Here is a 23665-nt window from a genome sequence, read left to right on the forward strand (position 1 = left end):
TGGGAGCTACAAGCCCTTGATTACTGAGATGGCCCTGCCAATGGGCCCAGCTCCTGGAAGGCACGGTCAGGTAGTTTTGCAAGGACAGCCCTTGACTAGGGCAGATGGACCCGCACAATCACACTGGAGTGGGACAGATAGACTCCATACTGCTCAGACCAGAAATCAGTGTCCCGGACCAAGTGTTCAAAAGACACAAAGCGGACCACCTTCTTAAGGTTGGAGAACACATGGCTAGCCTCAAAGGAGAAACTCTTTCTACACTGCTGGATGGGAAAAGGCAAAGGAGAGTAATGATGCAGGACGGCCTGGTTGGCATCTAGAGGTTGGACAGTTAACCCATATAAACTGTCAGTGTACTGTTGGTCTGTCCACCAGTCAGAGACACAAATCTCAGTCTTTCCTCTGTCCAGGAGTTCCGGCCACAGACCCTCCTCCTCCAGGTCCGACACCTGCTTCTTTTGACACCACCTGTAGGAAGACAGGAAGCTGGTCTGTATACAGGCCCTGGGAGTGACCTCCCAGTTTTCCTCTGCCCCCCAGGCATCTCCTCCAGTCGGCACCGTCCATTTCAGGAAGGCTTCTTCGCCACCGGGGTTCGGGAGGAGGTTGCGTCCTATGGGTCTGCTCTCGCAGAAGTGGCCCAGGACACAGGGCCTGGGGTCGTCGGCGGGGGCAGGTAGGTGTGGGGGATGGGTGACAGGGTGGCGTGGCCTTGGGCCAGGATTCTCAGCCACAGGGCCTGGCAGCCCACCAGGTCGTGCCAGTGCCGGCACACCTGGGGGCAGTGCCCGAGCGGCATGTGTTGGGACACGTGGCTCAGCACCATCACAAGCAGCTCCGATGACAGTTGGCCCAGACCCAGCGCCTCCTTGGGTTCGGGGTCCTGAGCGGGGACCCCGGCGGGCAGGCCCCTGGAGGCTGAGGTGTACCTGGTCTCCTCGCCAGGCCCGGCTGCCACTGCTTCTAGGGAGAGAGACATAGTGAACAGGAGGCATGGTAAGCAGATTATGTACTGTTGGGAAATTACTAAAAATAAAATCCCGAGCTTCTCGAGAGAGCGGAGTCAAGATGGCGGTGTGAGACGACGCGGAGTTTGCGTCTCCCTACAACGTCTCCGCACAACTAGGGCGCCTGCTGCATGCTGGTGGGGGATCTCAAGGCCTGAGGAGATGGGAGGAACCCCCAAGCGAACCGGTACGACGTGGGGGGGACTGAAGGGGGAAGAGAAGTGGAGGCCGGACAGGACCAGCACCCCTGAGGGGTGGCTGAGAGGGGCGAGGGGTTCCCACACCTGGAGGGACCCTTGGGGGTTCAGATCGGGGGGTGGGGGGAGCGTGCCCAGCGTTTCCCCTGCCCAGTTGGCCGGGAAAGTCTGCCCAGCTCTCGGGTGGGGTCCTACGCCCTCAGAGTTCCCCTCTGGGCTGCGCTGGTCTTGGGGGCGTAAGAGGGAGGCAGGCGGGAGGGCACTCCAGGACCTGAGGAACAGGAGAAGGAGCGGAGGGCGTTTGCCCCGCCCACTTGGGCCCGGAGAGCCTGCTGGGCTCCCAGGCCTGGTCCCCCCCGCCCCACCACATTGGTCCTCTGATTTGGACCATTTTTAAAGTCTTAATGAATTTGTTACAATATTGCTTCTGTTTTATGTTTTGGTTTTTTGGCCACGAAGCATATGGGATCTTAGCTCCCTGACCAGGGATGGAACCCGCACCCCCTGCATTGGAAGGGGAAGTCTTAACCACTGGACCACCAGGGAAATCCCACTTTGCCCACTTTTTAATTGGATTTATTTTTGTTATTAATTTATGTGTTCCTTATATATTTTAGATATTAACCCCTTATCAGATGTATGGGTTGCAAAGTTTTCTCCCATTCTGTAGGTTGCCTTTTCATTTTGTTGATGGTTTCCTTTGCTCTGCAGAAGCTTTTTAGTTTCATGTAATCCCACTTATTTTTTTTTGTTTTTGTTGCCTTTGCTTTTGGTGTCATATCCAAAAAATTATGCCAAAACCAATGTCAGGGAGCTTAATACCTATGTTTTCTTCTTTATGGTTTCAGGTCTTACATTCAAGTCCTTAATCCATTTTGAGTTAATTTTTGTGAGTGGTGTAAGCTAGGGGTCTAGTTTCATTCTTTTGCATGTGAAGACCCAGTTTTCCCAGCACCATTTGTTGAAGGGACTGTCTTTCATCCATTGAGTGTTGTTGGTCTCTCTCTGTTCTCCCCTCCCGCCCTCTGTCTCTCTGTCTCCCGCCCTCCTCCTCACCCTCCATGGGACGGCCTCCTTCGTGACCTGCCTCGGTTATTGCTGCAGAGATGACTCTGGTAACTGCCTCCTTAGGTCCTGTCACTGCACCATCATGGCTGCCTTGGTCTCTCGTTTCCATCCTCCCTCTAGACACGTGCTTGGTGTCCTGCCAGCACCTCAGACTTACACTTAAGGTTGGACTTGTCACCTGGCACAGCTGCTCTTCTCCAGCTTCCTCTTCTTATTGACTTGTTCGGCATTTGTCATTAGAGACGCTCAAACCCCAGCGTCATTGTCGCCCCCCGGTGGGCCCCTAACTTCCTGTCCTGTCCCGCCAGCGGCTTCCTCCTGCTGTCGGGACGCTGACCCCCAAGGCCGGGCGCTTCCCTGCCGTCCTTCCGGCAGCAGCAGCCGCTTGCCGGTCGTTGGCTCTGTCCAGCGCTGTACTGAGCCCTTCACTTGGGTTTTATGATTTGATCCTTCCTGCAGCCCTGTGAGCGGCTAGTGCTCTGAATTCCATTTTACAAGCGAGGAAACTAAGGCCGCAGGGGACGTACGGCCAGGGTCACCGAGCAGGCATGGCAGAGCCACAGTCTGATGTCAGAGCCCACCTCGACACTCCGTCACCTGGATCTCAGCTCTGACCATGGTTTCCTGCTCCCTGTTCAGTAAAAGCCCACCTCCGTGGTCTGCCATTCCCCGCGTGCCTTGGCCTGGCTCCAGGGTTCCTTCGGGGCAGCGCCTGGCTCTTCCCTCGTGTCCATGACCCACAGGGAGCCCACGCAGTGACGGAGGCACGAGAGGGAGCAGGCCAGGGCTGGGTGGGCCTGAGGTGGGCGATGCTGACCCGGCAGCAGCCGGAGAGAACCCAGCCCGTGCGGCCAGAGGGGAGGCGGGCACTGGAAAGGTTCTGGTCGGATGTTTCTGTTTGGCGAGCTTTTGTCAGCTCCCCCCTTGTCTCAGGGCGTAGGTGTAACCAGTCATGAGGAGTGAGAAGAAGTCTGTGGTCTGTTTGTTTCTGCCTGTTTTAGGGCCCTTTTGTGTTTGGATGTGTTGAAATCTAGAGCAAAATAAGCTTTTGACTCTCCAGCAGTGATGCCAGGAGTCCTCAGCTGGGGGGACAGGGAGCCCCTGGCCACCTCCTGTCATGTCCAGTCCTGCTGCGTCCCAGGCTGCACTTCACAGCATGCACGTGTCCCCGTGTCCCTGGGGTGAGGGCCAGTCTGGGTGCATCCGGGGCGGGGTGGAGAGACAGGCGTGTGGAGCTGGCTTCGTGTCGTTCCAGAGGTGGGGTAGAATGAAGTCGTGAATTCACTCCCTCCTAGGGGAGAGTTTTACCGGCCCTAAGGAGGATGCTGTGGGAAACCGGGGCAGAGCCCGGCTGGGTCTGCTGCTGACGTGCGGGTCTGAGTGTGGGTGCCTGCCTGCGTGGCCGCCTTGCCCCGGGTGGTCACCCCGTGCTGGGTGCAGAGGCCACCTGGCCCTCGGCTCTCAGGGGCCTGCCGGTCCCACCCGCGCGGCTGTGGCTCGGGCTGTGTGGTGGCTGCTGCCTTCTCAGTGGAGCTGCGTCCACGGTCAGCACCACTGAGGCTCCCGGCTCGGAGCCCCTGGAGAGCCTGGCACTCAGTGGGGAGGACGGGACAGTGGGAGCGCCGGCTTCCTTGGCTGCTCCATTAAGGAAGGAGAATGTCAAGCTGGAATTTTCTAAGTGCCAAAGGCTGTGAACGTGTCAATGTAGGAAAGAGCCCTGTGTGTATCTTCTTTGTGTAAAAGCTTCACGTGGTTGCAAAGTGTTGGACCGTGACGTGTTTCCCCGTAATCGGTTTTATTTTTGGTTTGTTTCTAGGGACATTCCGGAGGATCACCGCAGCTGCCTCGAGACTCTTGACGGACGGCGCGGACGGCAGCTTCTACGGCCTGGAGGGCTTGAACGCGCGGGTGCGCTCCATGGTCCCCACCCACCCGGCCCTCGTGCTGCTCTGGTGCCAGATCCTGCTGCTTGTCAGCCACACCGACTACCGCTGGTGGGCAGCGGTGCAGCAGACCCCCAGGTACGTGCGCTCCGCTCCCCGGGAGGCCAGCCGGGCCCGCGAGCCGAGGCTCGGAGCAGCTCGAGCTCTGGCTGCGTTTTCACGAGGCTTCGTACAGATTCCACCGCATGTTCATCTCTCTTTCATGGACACTCTATTGCAGGGACAATGTGGTCCGACTGCAGGCATTCAGAGTAGCTGCTGCTTTTCACGTGTGATTTCTTTGACAAGTTCTTTGACACCGTTCCATCTTACGGGCCGTTTTTGTCATGCTGTGTCCCTCCTGCTGGGTTCTCATCCTTAAATTGGTTCCAGAGCCAGACATGTTGCAGTGACTTAACTTCATTATAAGTTAAATGTGGTTCTGGTTATTCTTAGATAATGAAGAAATTATTTAGCAGCCTTTGAAAACTACTTGGAAATACCTTATTTTTTATCATTCAAAAAGACTTGTTAAGTATCTGATTGTGGGTGGCCCTCTTTTTGCAAAAAGTTGTCAGATCTGAGTCTCTGTTTCTAGGCACCCTCTTGCTCAGCCATTTGTACATATGTGGAAAGAAAAGATTCGATTTCCGCCCCCCCCCCCCCCCACCGCCACCGCGCAGCTGAGTCCTCAGTGCAGTGTTTCTGGAAGACTCAAGAGCCGATGGCGAGGAGAGAAAGCTCTGGAAATAGGAGACTGCAGGGGCTGCAAGGTTGAGGTCAGCTCCTCTCTGCTCAGCATGGAAAGACAGCCAAGTGAGGCCGTGGGTCCCGCGTTGGCTGGTCCAGTGCTCTCAGGTGGAAAAGCCAGCATGAGCAGGAGTATTACCCCTCTGCCCTGTGCTGATGTTGTGGGATATGCAAAGGAAGAATCATCGCTGCTTCCTGCCCTCCAAGTGCTTACAGTTAGTTGGGGAGGACAGAGCAGTGAAAACATTTGACATGCTTAGAGAATAGTTTAAGCCTGTCATGATGACTTAAGTATTGTGAGAGTCGGAAACAGAAAATCGGTGTCTTCTACTTCAGAGCTTCTTCACTGTGCATATAAATCAACTGGGGAGCTTGTTCAAATCAGATTCTGATTCAGCAAATGGCTGATGGGGCCTGGGACTCTGCATTTCTTCCAGGCTCCTGGGGGTACCAGTACTCTGATCCATGGAGTACGCGCTGAGCAGTGAGGCCCTGAGTCCTTGAGGATTGTGCCTCAGAGCACCCAGGGGGCTTGTTCCAAGGACCAAGCCTGTGCTCCAGCCCACTGTCGGACCAGATGGCTGGGCATCATAGGAATTAGGGTCCTGGGCTCTTGTGTTTTTGCAGCCTCCCCAGTAGCCTCCCTGGACACCAAGGGCAGGACTTGAGTTAGCTGATAATACTAACAGATGTTGGGTGAGTGTACGGTAAGTGAGAAGGCATCCACCACCCAAATGGATCCCTCAGCCAGTGTTTCTTAGCTTCTCCCCCACTCTCCTCCTTCTCCTCCTCCTCCTCCTCCTCCTCCTCCTCTTCCTCTTCCTCTGCCTTTGTACATATGGTGGGCAGTGAGGGCAGAGGCCGACCTGGAGTGGATTCAAGAGGAAATGGGAGGGCAGACCCCAGTCTGATGAATGGAGGGCCTTCCACAGAAGACTCACGTGGGCTCTCCAGCAGTGTCAGTCAGTGTCATGGAAGATACAGAACTGTTTGCTTGGATGAAAAGACGTAAGAGTGCATGACAAACAGGTACAGTTTTATGAACCTTGATTACATTCCGGATCTGGCGGATGAAACCACTAGAAAGGACATTATTGGGTCAACAAGCTGCATTTGAATGTGAGCTCTACATAACCTGTTGCTTTTGGTTATCAGTAGTTCTTAGGGGACACAGTTGCTGAGGTATTTAAGGGTGCAGTCTCTTGACCTGCAGATTACTCTCAAATGGCACAGCCCTCCAAATTGCGTGTGTGTACAGTGTGCATGAGTGTCGAGTGTGTGTAGGGTATGTGTGTAGGTGTGTAGGACGTGCATGTGTGTGGAGTGTGTGCCTGAGCACAAAGGTGGTGACTTACTAGTAGTTGAATCTAGGTGAAGAGTAGGTCGCTGTTAATTGAATTATTCTTTCAGCTTTTATATCAGCTTGAAAGTTTTCAAAATAAAAGTTAAGGAAAAAAGATGACGGAAGAGGGACATTTAGAGAGCAGCTCTACACAGCAGTTAGGAGGAGGTTCACTCTGGAGGGAAATAGAGACATGGGAAATGGGGACATGAGAGAGTTTCTAGATGAGAGAACGAATGGCATGGGTGACCCTTACAGAAAAGAGCGTTATCCTAGAGTCGGCAAGAGCAGATGGGATCTAAGGGACAGACACTGGCTTTATGATATTGATTTATTTTTTGCCAGCTTTTTGTAGTTCAACTTACATTTTCCTGATTTCTCTCCGTATATTAGCAGCTATGGGAAACTCACTGATTCTGGGTTCTCAGCTCAGTCGTTACTTCCTCAGGGAAGCCTTCCTGACTTCTCTTTGATTGGTGAAGTCTCACTATCTGCTCTTACCCCAACCTTTGCCTCTTTTTTGTGGCATGTGTTGAGACTGTAATTTGACATTTATTTGTGTGATAATTTGGTTAATATCTCTCCCTCTAGATCATAATACCCACAAGGGCCCTCATTGTGTTCCCAGCACTAACATGAGTTAGTGATTTAATTACCCTGATAATAGAAATAATAATAATGTATTGGTAAAGACCTCTTATATATAGATCACTAGCACTTATAAAGCATTAAGTGCCAGATATTGTTCTGTGGGCTTTCCACTATGATAAGTTATTAAAATCTCTCGAAATGCATGTATATTATAGACAAGGAAACTTCTTTTCCCAGAAAAGTTAAATAACTTGCCCACTATCACACATTAACAGACATGTGTGCATGCATGATCCCCCAACTCGATTATTTTCACCTATTATAGCTGAAACTGTCATGTAAGTGTGGGTTTATTTCTAGGCTCTCTATTTTCTGTTCCATTGATCTGTGTGTCTGGTTTTATGTCAACACCATACTGCTTTGATTACTGTGGCTTTGTAGTGTAGTTTGAAATCAGGGAGCGTGTTACCTCCAGTTTTGTTCTTCTTTCTCAAGATTGCTTTTGGCTGTTTGGAGTCTTTTGGGGTTCCATGCAAATTTTAGAATTTTTTGTTCAAGTTCTGTGAAAAATGCCATTGGAACTTGGATGGGGATTGCATTGAATCTGTAGATTGCTTTGTGTGGTATGAACATTTTAACAATATTAATTCTTCTAATCCATGAGCATGGAATATCTTTCCATTTATTTTTGTCTTCTTTAGCTGCTTTCATCAGTGTCTTTCAGTGTATAGTTCTTTCACCTCCTTGGTTAAATTTATTACTAGGTATTTTATTATTTTGATGCAATTGTAAATGGGATTATTTCCTTAATTTCTCTTTCTGATAGTTTGTTATTTGTGTATAGAAATACAACAGATTTCTGTATATTGATTTTGTATCCTGCAATTTTACTGAATTCATTGATTACTTCTAACAGGTTTTTAGTGGACTCCTTAGGGTTTTCTATGTATAGTATCATGTCATCTGTAAGTAGTGAAAATTATACTTCTTTCTGACTTGAATGCCTTTTATTTCTTTTTCTTGCCTAATTGCTTTGGCTAGAACTTCCAATACTATGTTGAATAAAAGTGGCGAGAGTAGGGATCCTTGTCTTGTTCCTGATCTTAAAGGAAGAGCTTTCAGCTCTTCACCATTGAGTATGATGTTAGCTGTGGGCTTGTCATATATGGCCTTTATTACGTTGAGGTACGTTCTCTCTGTACCCATTTTATTGAGAGTTTTTATCATAAATAGATGTTGAAGTTTGTCAAATGCTTCTGCATCCATTGAGATGATCATATATTTTTTATTCTTCATTTTGTTAACATGATGTATTTTATCGATTGACTTATGGATGCTGAACTATCCTTACATCCGTGGAATAAATCCCACTTATCATGGTATATGATCCTTTTAATGTACTGTTGAATTCAGTTTGCTAATATCTTGTTGAGGATTTTTGCATCTATGTTCATCAAGGATATTGCCCTGTGATTTTCTTTATTTGTGGTGTCCTTGTCTTGTTTTGATGATGAGTATCTCTATTTCCAAAAGATAATAAAAATGAATTACTAGAAGTTTGGAATACAAAGTACAAGTCATTATTTTCTGTCTGTGTACTCAGCAGATACAGAACTGCTCTATCAATCGTTACAGAGGTTCTGTATGCAGCTCAGTGCTGGCTCTCAGATGAGCACAGGCTCCCAGGCCACACTTCCTGGAAGTACCCATGGTTGCCACAGTGGGGTCTCCTCTTGTCTGCTTCTTATTTGGGGGATTAAATCATCATAGTCTTATGATTTGCTTTCTACCTGTCCTACCTTTTGGTGGACGGTTAGGGTCCTGCATACGCAGTCATCTTTTATTTGGGAAGTTCATTTGCTATCAGTAGCTGGCAGTGTCTGTCCTGAGGTCTTGGGGGCTTGCCCTCCTACAAACTGGGACTAAATTTGGGTTGACGTTGGACCTTCTTTGTGTCCACTGCTAATATTTGAACTGCAAATTCTCCCCTTCTCTTTCAGAGGCTTTTCCCCCTATAGCTATACTATTACAAAACACAGAATTACAGCTTGAATGTAAGTCATGTTGGGGCTGGCAGGAGGGCTGACTGAGAAAGGAAAGGTTTTTTGTTTGTTAGTTTTTAATTGACATATAATTTACAGTACAGTAGAATGTACTCTTTTGTACCCGATATAGTCAGGTCACCACCACCACAATCAAGAGTTAGACCAGTATCATCACTTCAGAGAATTCCCTCCTGTCCCTGTGCAGCCACCCCCTCCCCCTGCCCCTCCCTCGGTAACCACTGATCCATGTTCTGTCGTGATAGAATTTTTTATAACAATTCTCTTCTAAATCCTGAGGTGTTAACAGGAAGGGTTGACACATTTCAGAATATTCTAGTCCTGGTGTCATCTTCGTCTCCACTAAGCCTTAGCAGAGACATGTAGGCTCTTGGCCGCCGAGGCGAGGGGATTGTCTTACCCTCAAGTCAGAGGGCTCTTTGTGAGCATGGCAACTACTGTGTTTTAAGAGTTATGGCCAGTACTGAGAGTCCCAAAGTTTGTAATTACCATCTCCTTAGAAAGAAAAAAGACAAGGTGAGAAGAAGTAAAGATGAAGTGACATAACCTTCACTAGTGGGGAATTAATTTTGCAGAAATGCTCTTAAACAGGGTTTCCATAGTAGCATAGACACTGTGGGCACGCTTAGGGTTGTAACTTTTCATGGGTAATTGAAGAGTAAAGTGTGGAGATGCAAAGGCTTTCTTCTGTCACTTGACGGCTTTCATAGCAAGCTAAAACCACGAATTTCAAAAGCAATAGCTCTGCCATCAGACATAGCCAGTGAGATAAGAGCGCTGATTGAATGTGCAACTTCGTGGTGGATTTTGCCTTTCAGTCAAGCATTTTAATTTTCTGCCTGTTAGATCCTCTGTTTATTTTAGTTTTCCATATGTGCTTTATCATAGCTCAGAAACAGATCACTAAGAGTAGATCTTACACATCATTCTGATGTGGCAGTATTTAAAGTAACTGTCTGCTTTAGAACTGGGACTAAACGACAGTCATCTTCAGTGTTTTGAAAATAAGCCGGCTGTCATCTCAGAAACGCTGTCAGAGCTTCTGTTGCTCCTTCTAGAAGACGCAGTCTGTCCAGCACGAAGTCACTTAGTCCCCAGATGTCTGGAGAGGACGAGGATTCTGATGTGGCTTCCAAACTGGGAATGTGCAATAGAGAAATAGTACGAAGAGGAGCTCTCATTCTCTTCTGCGATTATGTCGTAAGTTTGAAATTGCGAGGAGGGGCGGGTTGGGGGCTGGAAAACACCTCGTGTGGATGATGCTTCTACAGACTGACTTCCACCGTCCGTCACTCCACCAGAATGAAAGACTAAAATTAAAGTTGAATCCTGCCCCCAAGTATAATTGGAAATCAGGCTTGGCGTGCAGCCCTGGGGGTTTAAGTTTGTCTGTAAAAGAGTCAGTCGGCAGTCACTTGCTCTGCACCACTCGCAGTGCTGGGCACCTTTGTTGTTCTGAGGGACGCCATGGAGTAACAATAATAATAAAAATGTTACAAGTTTGACTGAGTGAGGTTCTGATTAAAAAATGTTTTTAATCTGTGGAAAAGGTGTTAGAATGTTAATTGCTGCATTTTTAGATTCCTGTTTGAATGACATTCTTTTAAAAAATAACTTTTGTGGAATTTTTGACCATAAACTAACATCTCTTGTTTAATACAAAAAATTTACAAAAACCAAATAAGTAAACAGAAGAAAATAAAATCTGTAATCGTATTACTCAGAGAGAACTCGTTGTTCCACTCTCACTGGGATCTGATACCTTTTCCAGGCTGATAGAAAGAGCTGCCTTCCTTTGGTGCAGACGTGGTGCCATGAAGGCCGCTGTCACTCAGCAGCGCATCGGAAAAGGAGTAGACTCCTTCCCCTGAGCTGCTTGTTGAGATCTTTTTTGCCATGATAGCAATTTGTTAATACTCATGTTTTGTTTTACATTCTTTTTTTTTTGTAAATTTATTTATTTTTGGCTGCGTTGGGTCTTCATTGCTGCGCGTGGGCTTTCTCTAGTTGCGGTGAGCGGGAGCTACTCTTCGTTGTGGAGTGCGGCTTCTCATTGCGGTGGCTTCTCTTGTTGCGGAGCACGGGCTCTAGGCACGCAGGCTTCAGTAGTTGTGGCACGCAGGCTCAGTAGTTGTGGCTCACGGGCTTAGTTGCTCCACGGCATGTGGGATCTTCCCAGGCCCAGGCTTGAACCCGTGTTCCCTGCATTGGCAGGCGGATTCTTAACCACTGCACCACCAGGGAAGCCCCTTGCTTTACATTCTTGATGTTGAAATAGTTTTTCTATCTTGTTCCACTTCTGAGAAATAATTTGATATAGTTATATAATGCTGTTTTCACAGAAAAGTAAGAAAGATATTTATTTGATAAGTTAATACTATCAAATTATCCCACAGGAAAAGTATTAAGCATTAACCATATGCCAAAAAATTTATCTTGTTTTATAATTTCTGCCTAAGGTCATGAATTACATTGAAAAGGCAACATATGTATGGGGTTGGCCAAAAGGTTTGTTCGGCTTTAAGTAAAAATAAAAGACATTTTTCATCTTCACCAAGAACTTTTTTTAAAATATTTATTTATTTATTTATTTAGGCTGCACCAGGTCTCAGTTGCGGCATGCAGGATCTTTTAGTTGTGGCACGCAAGCTCTTAGTTGTGGCTTGCGAACTCTTAGTTGCAGCATGTGGGATCTAGTTCCCAGACCTGGGATCGAACCCGGTCCCCCTGCATTGGGAGCACGGACCACCCCCCACTGGACCACCAGGGAAGTCCCACCAAGAACTTGAGTGAACAACGTATTCATTAACCAAACAAACTTTTTGGCCAACCCAAAATTTAAAACTGTATTTTTCTCATTTCTTTATAAATCTTACATGAAATTTCTTCCCTTAAGATCCATTTGATCTGTGGGAACTATTCATATTTTGGATTCAGGAATTCTATCCAATCTGTGACAGTTACAGTAAATTCTTTTTTTCCACTGACCTGTCACAAAATTGGAGCGAGGGTAACTGGAGAATTCCCGTCGGGAGGCCGGACTGAGGCCTGGGCGAGGCAGGGCTTGCCCTGGACGGGAGCGCCACCTGCTCTCATGTCTCAGCTCGGGCCAGTCACGCCGTTCCCGCTGCCCTCGGGAGGCGCCGGGCTCTCAGGTGCCTCAGACCCCCCGTGGCCCTGGGCCACGCTCCTCTCCTGTGTCCCTGAGCTGTGCCGCTGGGGCGCACTTCCCTGGGGCCTGACTTTGGACAGCTCGGCCGCGGTGCACAGTTGCGGGTGCCGGCTCTGTAAAGTGTGTTGTCACCTCGTCAGTTATGGTACTCAAACACTAAATACTTTCAGTGAGGATTATAATTCGGAGTTGGTTTTCTCCTTCCTACCACTTCTGGCCTTTTCTATGGCACTGGTGTCTGCTCTTGCCTTGTCCACTAGAAGATGGCCTTTCATTGTTGTCTTGTCCTCAGTGCCAGAACCTGCACGATTCAGAGCACTTAACATGGCTCATCGTCAACCACATTCAGGATCTGATCAGCCTGTCCCACGAGCCTCCCGTGCAGGACTTCATTAGTGCTGTCCATCGGAATTCCGCAGCCAGTGGCCTTTTCATCCAGGCAATTCAATCTCGTTGTGAAAATCTTTCAACTGTAAGTCTCCCTGGTGCCGGCTGTCGCCAGTTTTCTCTGCCTTAAAAATGGAGGGTTGGCATTTTTAAACTGCTCTTTCTAGTGGGCAAAACCCTCTGCTGTCATGTCTCTCCTTCTCTCAAACCGCAGCCCACCACGCTGAAGAAAACCCTCCAGTGCCTGGAAGGGATCCACCTGAGCCAGTCGGGCGCCGTGCTGACGCTGTACGTGGACAAGCTTTTGTGTACTCCATTCCGTGTGCTGGCTCACATGGTCGACACCCTTGCTTGTCGCCGGGTGGAGATGCTTCTGGCTGCAAATTTACAGGTACTGGGAGAAAACACGGCTGTCGTGTTTTACAGAAAACCTGGCAGGGCAGGCGGAACACTTGGCTGGCTCCTCCTCCACGGGGATGGTCTTCACGTGGCCACCGAGGGGGGCGTGCAGCACGGATGAACTGGTCACTCCTTGTGCGTCCGCTACAGGCGCTTCCTGTACTTCTCCTAGTCCGCCTTTGCTACCAGAGCCGCACGTGCCCCTTATCTTCTGGAAATGAGCACAGGCGACTTTGACTCTTGTGCATTGCAACCCCACTGACGTGTTCTTGTCTGCTTTAGAACAGCACGGCCCAGCTGCCGGCGGAAGAGCTAAGCAGGATCCAGGAGCACCTGCAGAGCAGCGGGTTAGCGCAGAGGTAACGCCGGGGCCAGGTGCTCCTTGCTTTTTGAGTGTAAAGACTAGGGTTTGTGAGGGCGCAGACTCGCAGGTTGAGAGGCTGGCGTGCCGTATTGGTGGGTTCACTGCAGGAGGGCCTTGAGAGAGAGCCTTCCGAAATTAACACAGTCGGATCTCAACGTGTACACGGTGAGGAACAGCTGGCAGTGTCACCTCTGCCGCGATAATGCGCCGTGGCTGTGTGAGGGTGGTGGGTGTTCCTGTGGCCTCCACTCACCATCTGCGATGAGTCATCGATCAGCTCTGTCTTAGCAAAAATCAAAGCCTGTGATCTAATTGCTAAATAAGACCTGGCAGAGCTGAGAGACATTACCTAGTTCTCGGCGAGAATTGTTTCTACATCTTGTCAACATTTTGTCTCTCTATGGCTGTTTAGCACCTAATTTTGTTTGCAAAGTCTTTTTGAGGCCTTTACCAGAAATCCTGATGTCTGTTTCATGAGTGTATTTCTGTGACTGCAAAATAAATGAAGAGAAGCCTTTATCTTCTCTCCTCCACAGCAGGGAAAACGTGTGTGAGAGAGGATCTGGTTACTGTACTATGACTTCAGTGTTAAGAGTAGCTGTTGCTGGTTTCTTTAACCGAGAAGGGGTAGGACTTGGGCAGTACGAGGCTTTAGGTGACTTGTCTGTATGCTGGGTGACTTACGTTGTAATTTGCATCATGAAGTTGTTGTTCTCGTAGCAGGTGGTGAGGGGTGACACTATCCCTATTTTCGACCCTAGACTTAGTATTCAGGCAGACGAGGAGGGGTAAAAATATTTTGTGCCAGATGAGGTGATTCTTTTATGAAATGAATGTAAATTGGTATAGATTGTATATTGTGGGGAGGTAAAGTAGGAGATTTTGTGCACTGGGATCTTAGGTGGTCCGTTTTGTGTTTATAAAGAGTGCCTGTATTAGCTGTTAGGCCATGTATTGTCTGCTGCAGTGTTTGAGTATAAATGAAATTTCTGAAAAATACTTATGGGGCATAAACTGTGGTTGTTACCAGTAAACTGGGGCCTGAATTTGCATCATGACTTGAGTGTCGGTGAGAAATAGCTCTGAACAGAAAGTTTCAAACGTGTCGCCTCGCTGTAAGAAGCCACCGTTGCTCCCTCCCGTGCAGCTGTGCCCTAACCCGTGTGTGATTGGATTCCAGACACCAAAGGCTCTACTCCCTGCTGGACAGGCTTCGTCTCGCCACCGCACCGGCGTCGCGTGGCCCCGCTCCTCTGGTCACGCCCCACCCGCTGGACGGGGACGGGCCCCTGGCACTGGAGACAGTGAGTCCTGACAAAGTAAGTGTCCAGCACGTCTGGGTGTGGTGCACAGGGCCCCCTCGGGGCACTGAGTGCCTCTGCAGCAGGTGGCTCAGGCGGCAGGATGTCCTGGCGCTCAGCACGGCCCCTGAGGGCTCTCGACCTGCCCTGTTTCTTGCCAGCAATGGGCACAGTCACATCAGCGACAGGACCCATGAGGTCCAGCCTGGGTCTTTAGCAGGGGGCGTGGGGTGAGAAAGGAAGTGCTGACTCGGGTCATTAGTAGGGGGCTGAGGGTCATGGTGATTAATGGAGAATCAGGAGACGGGTGGCCACGGCCTGCCCACCTGGCCTGTCTCCCTCTCCTTACGCCTGCTGACCCGCTGCATATTGACCCCACCACCCCAGGGGACCTGGTACCTTGTCATCACCCTCCCCGCTCACACCTCAGAGCCGGGGGCCATTTGGGGCCTTGGTGGGGCCTTGGTAGGGCCTTGGTATGCTCCTTTCCTGGAGAGAGTTCATTTTAAATATGAACTTGGAGTCCAAAATCCCGCAGCCCAGGCGTAGATAGCAGAGTCCGGGCCGCTGTTCTCAGGCATGGTTTGTTCAGCCCCTCCGCTGCACTGGCCCTGGGGAGAGAAGCGCAAAGCAGACCCCCCAGTAGAAGATGATCAGCACGATGCCCAGCAAGGGGTGGGCAGGGAGGTGGGCCTGCTCCCCTCAGTACTTTACTGAGTTTGGGGGACAGTGGAGCGTTCACCAGGTGAGGGGAGAGGGTGTCCAGACAGGTAACAGCAAGTCCAAAGACACAGCCCTCGTACCAGTTCCCATGGAAAAGGCCTGTGGGGCGCTGAGCAGCCCGCACAGCCACAGCGTCCAGTTTTACCAAAGCTGTATTCGTGGTCCAGGGAGGCCACTTGTCCTTTGGTCTGGGGCCACAGGACATGAGGGTCAGTAGGAGAAGAAACAAGGTGTATCCGGTCAAGTTGAAGCCCCTTGAGAGCCTGCCCAGTCGCATCCCGTCATCCACCTTTTCTCCTCCCCAGGACTGGTACGTACGTCTGGTTCAGTCCCAGTGCTGGACGCGGTCAGACTCTGCACTGCTGGAAGGGGCAGAGCTGGTGAATCGGATCCCTCCGGATGACTTGAGCGCGTTCATGATGAATTCGGTACAGTGGAGCCACGGGACCCTTGGGAACCCTTTCTCTTGTTACTCACTTGTTTGATTTGTTTCATTGTCACGTGACCTAATTGCCATGTGCGCCACTTACCTTTGTGCCTTAACAGCAGAGACCCTAATCCAGACAGGACAGGATGTTATTTCAGCCACGTTAGAGTCTAAAAGGAGGGGAATTGTGTTTAACTCACCTTTTCATGCATTTAAAGAAAATAGGTTCCCTGAGGTTATAATGAGTTCTGACTGCTTGTCTCGTGCTCATGAGCAGAAGTTCTGGGGTGGTGCCATGGTGCGTGATTCAAGTGACCTTTTCACGATGTTATGGGAGTTAGTAAGCGCCCCCCTGCCTGGAGCGGGGTCCCCTCCCCCACTGTGTGCCCTGAGGCCCCCCGCCCTCACTAGGTGTCACACAGGCCTGCTGGGCGGAGCTGGCCCAGGAGCCCTGGCAGGGCGCCCATGTCCCTGTCCTCAGCTGTTGGACCGATGGTGCTGTGAGGGGTGGAGCCCCCTTGATGGTGCTGTCCAGCCACAGCCTTGGCAGGTTCCTTCTCAGACCTTCTGGGACCAGCAGCCAATAAACCTTCAGGTGTTAATAGTGCTGCCTGGAAATATGCCACGTGGGAGCGAAGCAGGGATGTGGGGGGTGGCAAGGACCGGCAGGTGTGGCGTAGAGAGCCTCAGGGTGCAGCCACATGTTCCCAAGCACTGACCCTCCCTCAGTTTGAAAGTAAGAGCTACACGGGGAAAACAGGAGAATTGGCCCAAAACCAGTTTGCCAAACTCATTTTAAGAGCCATTCAGTGACAGCTGATTTGCTGATAAGCGATAAATTTGCTTAATAACCAACTGAATTTTCCAAATTTGCTCATTAGACTTTTAACAGCATTAAAGAAAGGCTCAGCTGCAACGGCTAGGGGTTGATTTTGGTCGCTGACGGTGACATGTGCTTTTCTGAATATTAACTAAATTAAGATTGGCCAAAAAGATCCTTAAATGGCTTTAAAAAGTTGGCAAAGCACAGTACAAATTGAAACAGTATCGTATGAAATGCTGTTTTTCCAATCAAATTTGTGGCATTTATACGACTGCTTTGATTTATTTCAGCTGCTTTTGAACATAACTTGTCTTTTTCAAACGTTGAGATGTTTGGTGTTTCACTATTTCTTGGATGGCACATCAGCTTGATTTTGTATCTTCATCAATTAAAATTTCATCATATTAAATATTTGATTTCAAATAAATCTGAAGACATAAAAAAATATTTCTTTAAAATTAAAGTACCCAAAAGAGACCAGAAATATACGTCACTGATCATATGTTAAATGGAGATGTTCATTTATTTGTAACAGAAGTAGAATAAGGTATTCTTTCAAATGTTTTGGATGGCGTACTAATCTGTTATCTCAGAAATGTTTGCATTCTCCTCTGCTGTGTTTCTCTTGCCCGACTGAAAGCTGGTAATCGTCATTGTTGAACCTTTAATGCCCCGATTCAGGAGTTCAACCTGAGCCTGCTAGCCCCGTGCTTGGGCCTGGGCGTGCGTGAGATCTGTGGGGGCCAGAAGAGCCCCCTTTTTGCAGCAGCTCGCATGGCAACTCTAGACCGCGTGACCAGCGTGGTTCAGCAGCTGCCCGCTGTCCACCACGTGTTCCAGCCGCTCCTGCCTGCAGAGCCCACCGCCTACTGGAGCAAGTTGGGTGATCTCTTTGGTAATCAAAATCAAAGTCCCCTTATTTTTAAAAAATGCTGCGGAGCCAGTGCCGTGCTCTGTACCGAGTGAAAATACAGTCCACACTGTCGATCTGATACACCAAAGGCACTTACAGAGGCCACCGAGAACCTGCACTGGGGCCCCGGCTCGGCGTGTCTTTTGGTGTGTTTGCTGCTTGGCCGTTCCTTGACATGGCCTGGGCTCGGGGCCTGCGAGGAACGCAGGCTCAGCCTCGGGAATGTGGGTCCTGGTCTCGCGGGGTGATGGGTTGTGTGCCCGTGTGCTTCCGCGAGCCATGTCTTTAGTCCCCATCAGATTCTCGGCGGGGGTCCCGACTGCCAGTCTTTCAAAGGTCAGAGCCTCTGCTGAAGGCTCTTGCCCCCATGGAGGCCTTCTGTTTCAGGGGATGCCGTGCTGTATCGGACCCTGACCACTCTGGCCCGGGCCCTGGCCCAGTACCTGCTGGTGTTCTCCAAACTGCCCGGCCACTTGCACCTTCCTCCTGAGAAGGAGAGGGACACCGTGAAGTTTGTGGTCATGACCCTCGAGGTAAGAGGCAGCTTGGGAACTTGTCGCTCAGTGCAGAGGGAAGAAGCTCCTCCATCTGAAAATGCAGAGCTGTGTGCAGCCCGGCGCCCGCGGCCTGTCCTTCCAGCAGTGACCGCTGTCACATGTCACATCCGTCCCCTGCTTTGCCGAGCTCCGTCACGCCCCTTATTGCTCCATTCCCCACGGTTGCCTTGTGAGGTTGACAACACAGCCCTTCTTGTCTCTGCCTCAGGGCAGGGGAGGGGGCACTCTGAAGAGTCAGGTCTGGGACCTGGGCTCCCGCCCAGGGTCTCCCAAGCATAGCATGGGGAGTCGTCATGCATTTATATGTGAATCTTGTTTCCTTGATGCTAAGATACTTTTTTGATTTAGTACAAAGCATCCATTTAAAAATTTTTTCCAGGGAAAAAGAAGCCGTGCAAATGTAGTATGTATCCTAATTTTAGATACTTAGTAAATAATAATCTGAGAAATTTGTTATATTTTAAATTGAGCAATAAACCTGATATTTCAGCTGTGGGGAATTGAACACTCTGTGTTAATACTTATAAACACCCCCAAAACGTGTACATACGTGTGTGCATTGCCTTTTTGTACGACTTCTGGAGAAGAGAGTTTGGCCTGCACCCTTGGAGACAGAGACAGGGCTGACCCAGTGCCGACACCCCCTGCCACCTCCCAGCAGGGAGGGGGGGCGGCCCGAGGGCATTTGCACAGCTGTTGAGAAGGCGACAAACAAGCCCCTACTTGAGCCAGGCCGAGCCAGATAGCTGTGACCCCTGCCCTTTAGGCTTCAGTGTAGTAGGAAGGCTGGCAAACAAGCGTACGGTTACAGTACAGAGTGGCCCCTGCCAGCCATCACGTGCCCACTGCGTGCAGGACCATACGCCCTGCATCATCTCATTCAGGTCTCACTGCAACCCTGTGAGGTGGGCTGTTATTCCCGTTTTACAGATGAGAGAAGCAGGGCTTAAGAGGCTCAGCGACTTCACCGGGTTCACCCGCTGGGAAGTAGCCATTCCAGCATTTGAACCCCAGCGCGGCTGTCAGGTTCAGCCTTCCTGACTGCGGCTGAGGCGAGGCCCTGGGCAGTGGGAGCCCCGAGGGAGAGCCTAGCCCGCAGGCTGTGCGGCCAGGGCAGGATGCTGGGGGCGGGCAGCCACGTCAGGTTGGGCATTCTGCGTTCCACTCCCAGAGTGGGAGTGGGAGTGGGCGTGGGCGTGGGCGGGGGGTACTTCAGTGAGTAGGTGGGTCAGGATTGAACCGGAGGGAGCTGGGGATGGTGGCCCGAGAGCCATCCCACTGGAGCGAGCTTTGGACAGTTCCTCGACGGCAGGGGGTTGTCAGCTTCCCTGCCAGCCCCTGTAGCAGGAAGGAGGTGTGGGTCAAACCTGCATTAACACGCACCTGCCCTTCCAGGCCCTGTCGTGGCATTTGATCCACGAGCAGATCCCGCTGAGTCTGGACCTGCAGGCGGGCCTGGACTGCTGCTGCCTGGCTCTGCAGCTGCCCGGCCTCTGGAGCCTGCTCTCCTCCGCTGAGATGGTGACCCACGCCTGCTCCCTCATCCACTGCGTGCGGTTCATCCTAGAAGCCAGTGAGTCCATGACCAGGACGGTTTCTTTCCTTTGTCTCTTGAACCAGTAATCAGCTCCACAAATCTAGTCACAGACGTTCATTTTGTGCCACCTGTTTGCCAGGTGCTAAGTTGGGAATTGGGGGTGAAGAGGTGGATGAAATATGGGCCTTGCCTCAATCTCCAGTATCTTGGGGTCTACACTAGAATTTAACTTGAATTTGCTTTTGCAGTCATTTTGTTTAGATTTTGGAATTCTAGCTTTCATAAAAAATACTTCTAATTTATGTCCCTTTGATTTCTGGTCCTAGTTGACTGTTTTATCCTTTTAGTCCTAGATGATCATAAGATTAATAAGATTGTATTCAAAAAATTACTTGTTTTCTGTTATAGTTGAAATGCTTGTTTCTATACTGCATTGTTAACACTAGTATATTGAAAAATAAAAGTGACTTACTCTTTTCAAGGGACAATGTCCTTAACAAGGGTCATTAGCCACAATTTTTAAAAAATTGGACATTATAGTTTACATGTTAGAGGGTGTTTTGAAGTTTTGTATTTTTAAATGAAGCATTATAGAGTGGTGTTTTGAAGAGTCATTGTTTAAATTGTTTTCATCTGTGCATTTGTAGTCAACTTGAAAACGAAGATCCAGGGGCTAATTTATCAAAGCCAGACTTCTTGGGGGTTGCATTGATGCTTTCAGCAGTAATGAATCATGAACCATCTGATAAAGACCTCCCGGGTTAGAGGTGGCAAACAGCAGACAGTGGGAAGGACTTGGAAATCCGAGTGTAGAAGTCCAAATCCTTGCGCATTTTGGATTAACCTAGAGATTGATACCTGAGTCTGGTGCGTCTAAGATGGTCTAAAGTTGATTCTAGGAAATCTAGACCTCATTTGACATAGTCTGTCACTTTGAAACGTTCATGAGGCTGCATGAATGTGAAAATCTGAATGAAAGGAATGGGAATTCTTCTGTTTGTTCTGTTGTGGTTTTAGTTGTGGTGCAGCCTGGGGACCAGCTTCTTGGTCCAGAAAGAAGGACGAACACCCCACAGGCCGCCAGAGAGGACGAAGGGGATTCAAACACACAGAGTACGTCTTACCTAGTGTCTTTGGGGGCTTGAAATTCGTTCACAGAAGAGGCCTTTAAAGCGGTCAGTGTGGACGTGTGAAGCTGCCTTCACTTGGCTGCGTCCTGGTGCTTGTCCCCGAGTTCGGGGGCGATTCGAGGGGCTGCCTCACACGTCCTGCTGGCGGGCACCCTCTGCTGTCTGGCTCCCTGTGAACCCCGCACTCCGCTGGGGTGTCGTGCTCGTGGGGGAGCCTCCTGCCCTCCATCCTCGCTCGCCTTCCCCACCACCCCCGCCTCTGTTTTCACCCTGCACTTGCTGCTTCTGTGTCCTTTACCTCAGACTCCGAGCTCCTTGTGGGCAGGGCCTCCGTTTTCCTTCGCTGTGTTCTCACTGCTGTAAGTGAGCAACACATGTTTGTTGAGTAACGAACGAATGAATAAAAATACTAAGAAACTTAAAGTTAGTGGAAATACCATGTGAATATTAGGTAACCTGAGTGTCTGTTTCAGCCATATATTTTGGTGGACTTTTAAATGAAAATTCCTCCTCTCCCTACAGAAAAAAAAAGAAAAAAAAAATACACATCTCATTCATTTAAACCTATTCAAAATCATTTAAACCTAGATTTAGCCATGTACCTTAGTTTTTCATGTACTTTCTCCCGATTCAGGTATTTTACTCTGAAAATGATGGCAAGGCAGGTTGGGAGGAAAGCTTCTTGTCACCAGGGGCCTCCAGGCTCTTTCCCCAGAGGGTCTGGTGGGAATGCCAACCTGCAGCCTGTCCCACAAAGGTGGGAAGTAAATGCCCCACCTGGCAGTTCTTGGCTGTCTTTCTTATGGAACACTCTTACTTGGAATATCAAAATCTTATCCATGCTCTGTTGGCTTAAGAAACATGCCTTTGTAATAGCAGGTAGATAAATGCTTTGTGTCTTTTTTTGCCAGCTTTTGCTCAACCCCAGTTAATGACAAGAGTGTTCCTGTCGGTGGTGTTAAGATAGGAATTTTTCTTCTTGTTACCCACTCAAGGTTTTACAGTTGCACAGCATCTAGAAGCAGTGGTGGTTTGTTCACAGCCAAGCTCTTCTCTGAGCCTCTATCTCAAGACTCTGGTTCCGCCATCCCCGAGTTTGTGACTTAATGATTCCTTACTGATAACTGAGGAATGTGCAAACACTCACTTCCTGCTCGGCCACCTTCTGGCTGTGTGGCCTTAGCAGGTTACTACCCTGTGCTTCTGCAGTACGGATAAGAATAGTACTCACCTGATGGGGCTGCCAGAGGATTAAGTAAATTAATCCACATAAAGAACCCATGACAAGTGCCAGGCTTGCTGTCAGTGCTCAGGGAGTGTCACCGTATGTTAGTTGTAATTTGAATTTCCGTTCCTCTGAAAATAGTTGCGGCGTCTCACGTGGTTGAGTCAGAGCAGGCAGGCCTGCTGGCTGGAGCGTGTTTAGTTCGGGCTAGTACAGTCGTGCTCGTTCTCCATGGCCCCATGTAGGCTGGTTAATTCCATCCTGGCCAGAGGAAGAAGCTCGCTTTCTTTATCACCTCAGTAGGATGGTACCTCTTAAAGATGGTCCCGGAAATGGTATTAAAGTCACCCTTGTTTCTCTTAGTTCAGGGCTCGATTCCTTAAGTCCAGTAGTCATTCCTTCTCTCTATGAAGAAGTTGCCTAGACTGTTGAATCTCATGGACGGTGGATAGTATCCATCCACAACCCTAAGCCTTTATCAACTTGGCAAATAATTTTTTGGCACATACTCTATGCCAGACTCAAAGTGAGGAAGAATGTGCCCCTGCCCTCGAGGTGCAGTGGTTCTTAAGCCCTCAGGACGTGGGGTTTTCCTCAGCATTCTGTCTCAGGACTTCTCGGGTAGGACTCGGCAGCCCATCAGAATCCCTCCACCAGCCACCAGAACCCCTGATCTTGGGGAAACGGTGAACTGAGGATTACAGCGTGGGTCTCTACACACCAGCCTAGGGGCGAGCGAGCACAGGGTCCTGGAAGAGCCAGAGACAGCCAAAGCCCCGGGGAGGGGCTGCACCCTCCTCCTGGGTGTCAGCTGGCTGCACGTGCAGGGTGGGTGGGAGGCTGGGGCCAGGTTCCAGGTGTTTGTGCCGGTCTTGGCCGATGTGGAGAGGACAGCTTATTTAGATGGATGTAAAGGAGGTGAGATCTGTAGGCCTTCAGCGACTGCCTAGAGTCTCGTGGGCTCCACGTTTCTGGCGGACGTGGCCGGCAATGGGGCTGTGCCTACTATCTGCGAGGGTGGGAAGGTCAGGGGGAGGGATGGTGGGTTTGGGGTGTGTTTTGACAGAACGGTCCTCTGTCACCCACGGTGCCTGTTTAGACCCTCAGTATGTCGCTGCAGCCTGTGGGATGGTGGCCGAGATGGTGGAGGCTCTGCCGTTGGTGCTGGCCTTGGGCCATAAAAGGAACAGCAGCGCCCCAGCGTTCCTCACGCCGGTGCTCAGGAACATCGTCGTCAGCCTGGCCCGCTTGCCCCTTGTCAACAGCTACACGCGCGTCCCGCCCCTGGTGAGTCTGGCCCTCCCTTTGCACAAGACCCAAGCAGCGAGGGGGACGCGTGGGCAGGCCCCAGGCTCAGGGCTCTGAGAGCACGAAACCGCTCAGATGCCCACTTGCGGTGGCCAGAGCATTCCTTGGTTGCATTCGCGACACCGGGCTGGTGTCCTCGGACGTGATGTGGCTCAGTCGTTGGTAGAAATGCTCCAAAATGGGGTGAGGCATCCTCACATGACGAAATGAGATTTTTTTCTCCCACTATGCTGGATGTGATTCCGAGGTCCTCAGGCTCATCTGTTGAACGGGAGAGCAGAAATTATACCTCCTGGAGTGGGCGTTTCCCTTTAGGTGGTCACCCTCGGGGGCAGCTCGGGGGTACAGCACAGCTGCAGCTCCTGTGCTCTTTTAAAGCTGCCTTTGGAACCAGGTTCAGGTGGGAGGCGTCAGTGGGACCCGGCTTCACGTCACAGAGGGGCCTGGGCGGGCGGG

The 23665-nt window shown here is 50.0% G+C and overlaps 1 protein-coding gene across 4 annotated transcripts in view; it reads left to right on the forward strand.

The window, feature by feature from the left end:
* Positions 1-23665, forward strand: part of HTT (huntingtin) — a 136482-nt gene that overhangs the window by 98288 nt on the left and 14529 nt on the right. For 3 of the 4 annotated variants that reach the window (XM_061191891.1, XM_061191893.1, XM_061191895.1), the window contains 12 exons: positions 4092-4296; positions 10002-10143; positions 12408-12587; positions 12717-12893; positions 13184-13260; positions 14446-14584; positions 15595-15717; positions 17221-17434; positions 17840-17985; positions 19405-19582; positions 20564-20659; positions 23001-23188. In XM_061191891.1, the coding sequence (XP_061047874.1) occupies positions 4092-4296; positions 10002-10143; positions 12408-12587; positions 12717-12893; positions 13184-13260; positions 14446-14584; positions 15595-15717; positions 17221-17434; positions 17840-17985; positions 19405-19582; positions 20564-20659; positions 23001-23188 (1865 nt within the window). The remainder of the gene's footprint in view (positions 1-4091; positions 4297-10001; positions 10144-12407; positions 12588-12716; positions 12894-13183; positions 13261-14445; positions 14585-15594; positions 15718-17220; positions 17435-17839; positions 17986-19404; positions 19583-20563; positions 20660-23000; positions 23189-23665) is intronic. The other variant, XM_061191894.1, reaches the window with a different exon arrangement.

This window comes from Eubalaena glacialis, chromosome 5, assembly GCF_028564815.1.
Source record: "Eubalaena glacialis isolate mEubGla1 chromosome 5, mEubGla1.1.hap2.+ XY, whole genome shotgun sequence".
Taxonomy (NCBI): domain Eukaryota; kingdom Metazoa; phylum Chordata; class Mammalia; order Artiodactyla; family Balaenidae; genus Eubalaena; species Eubalaena glacialis.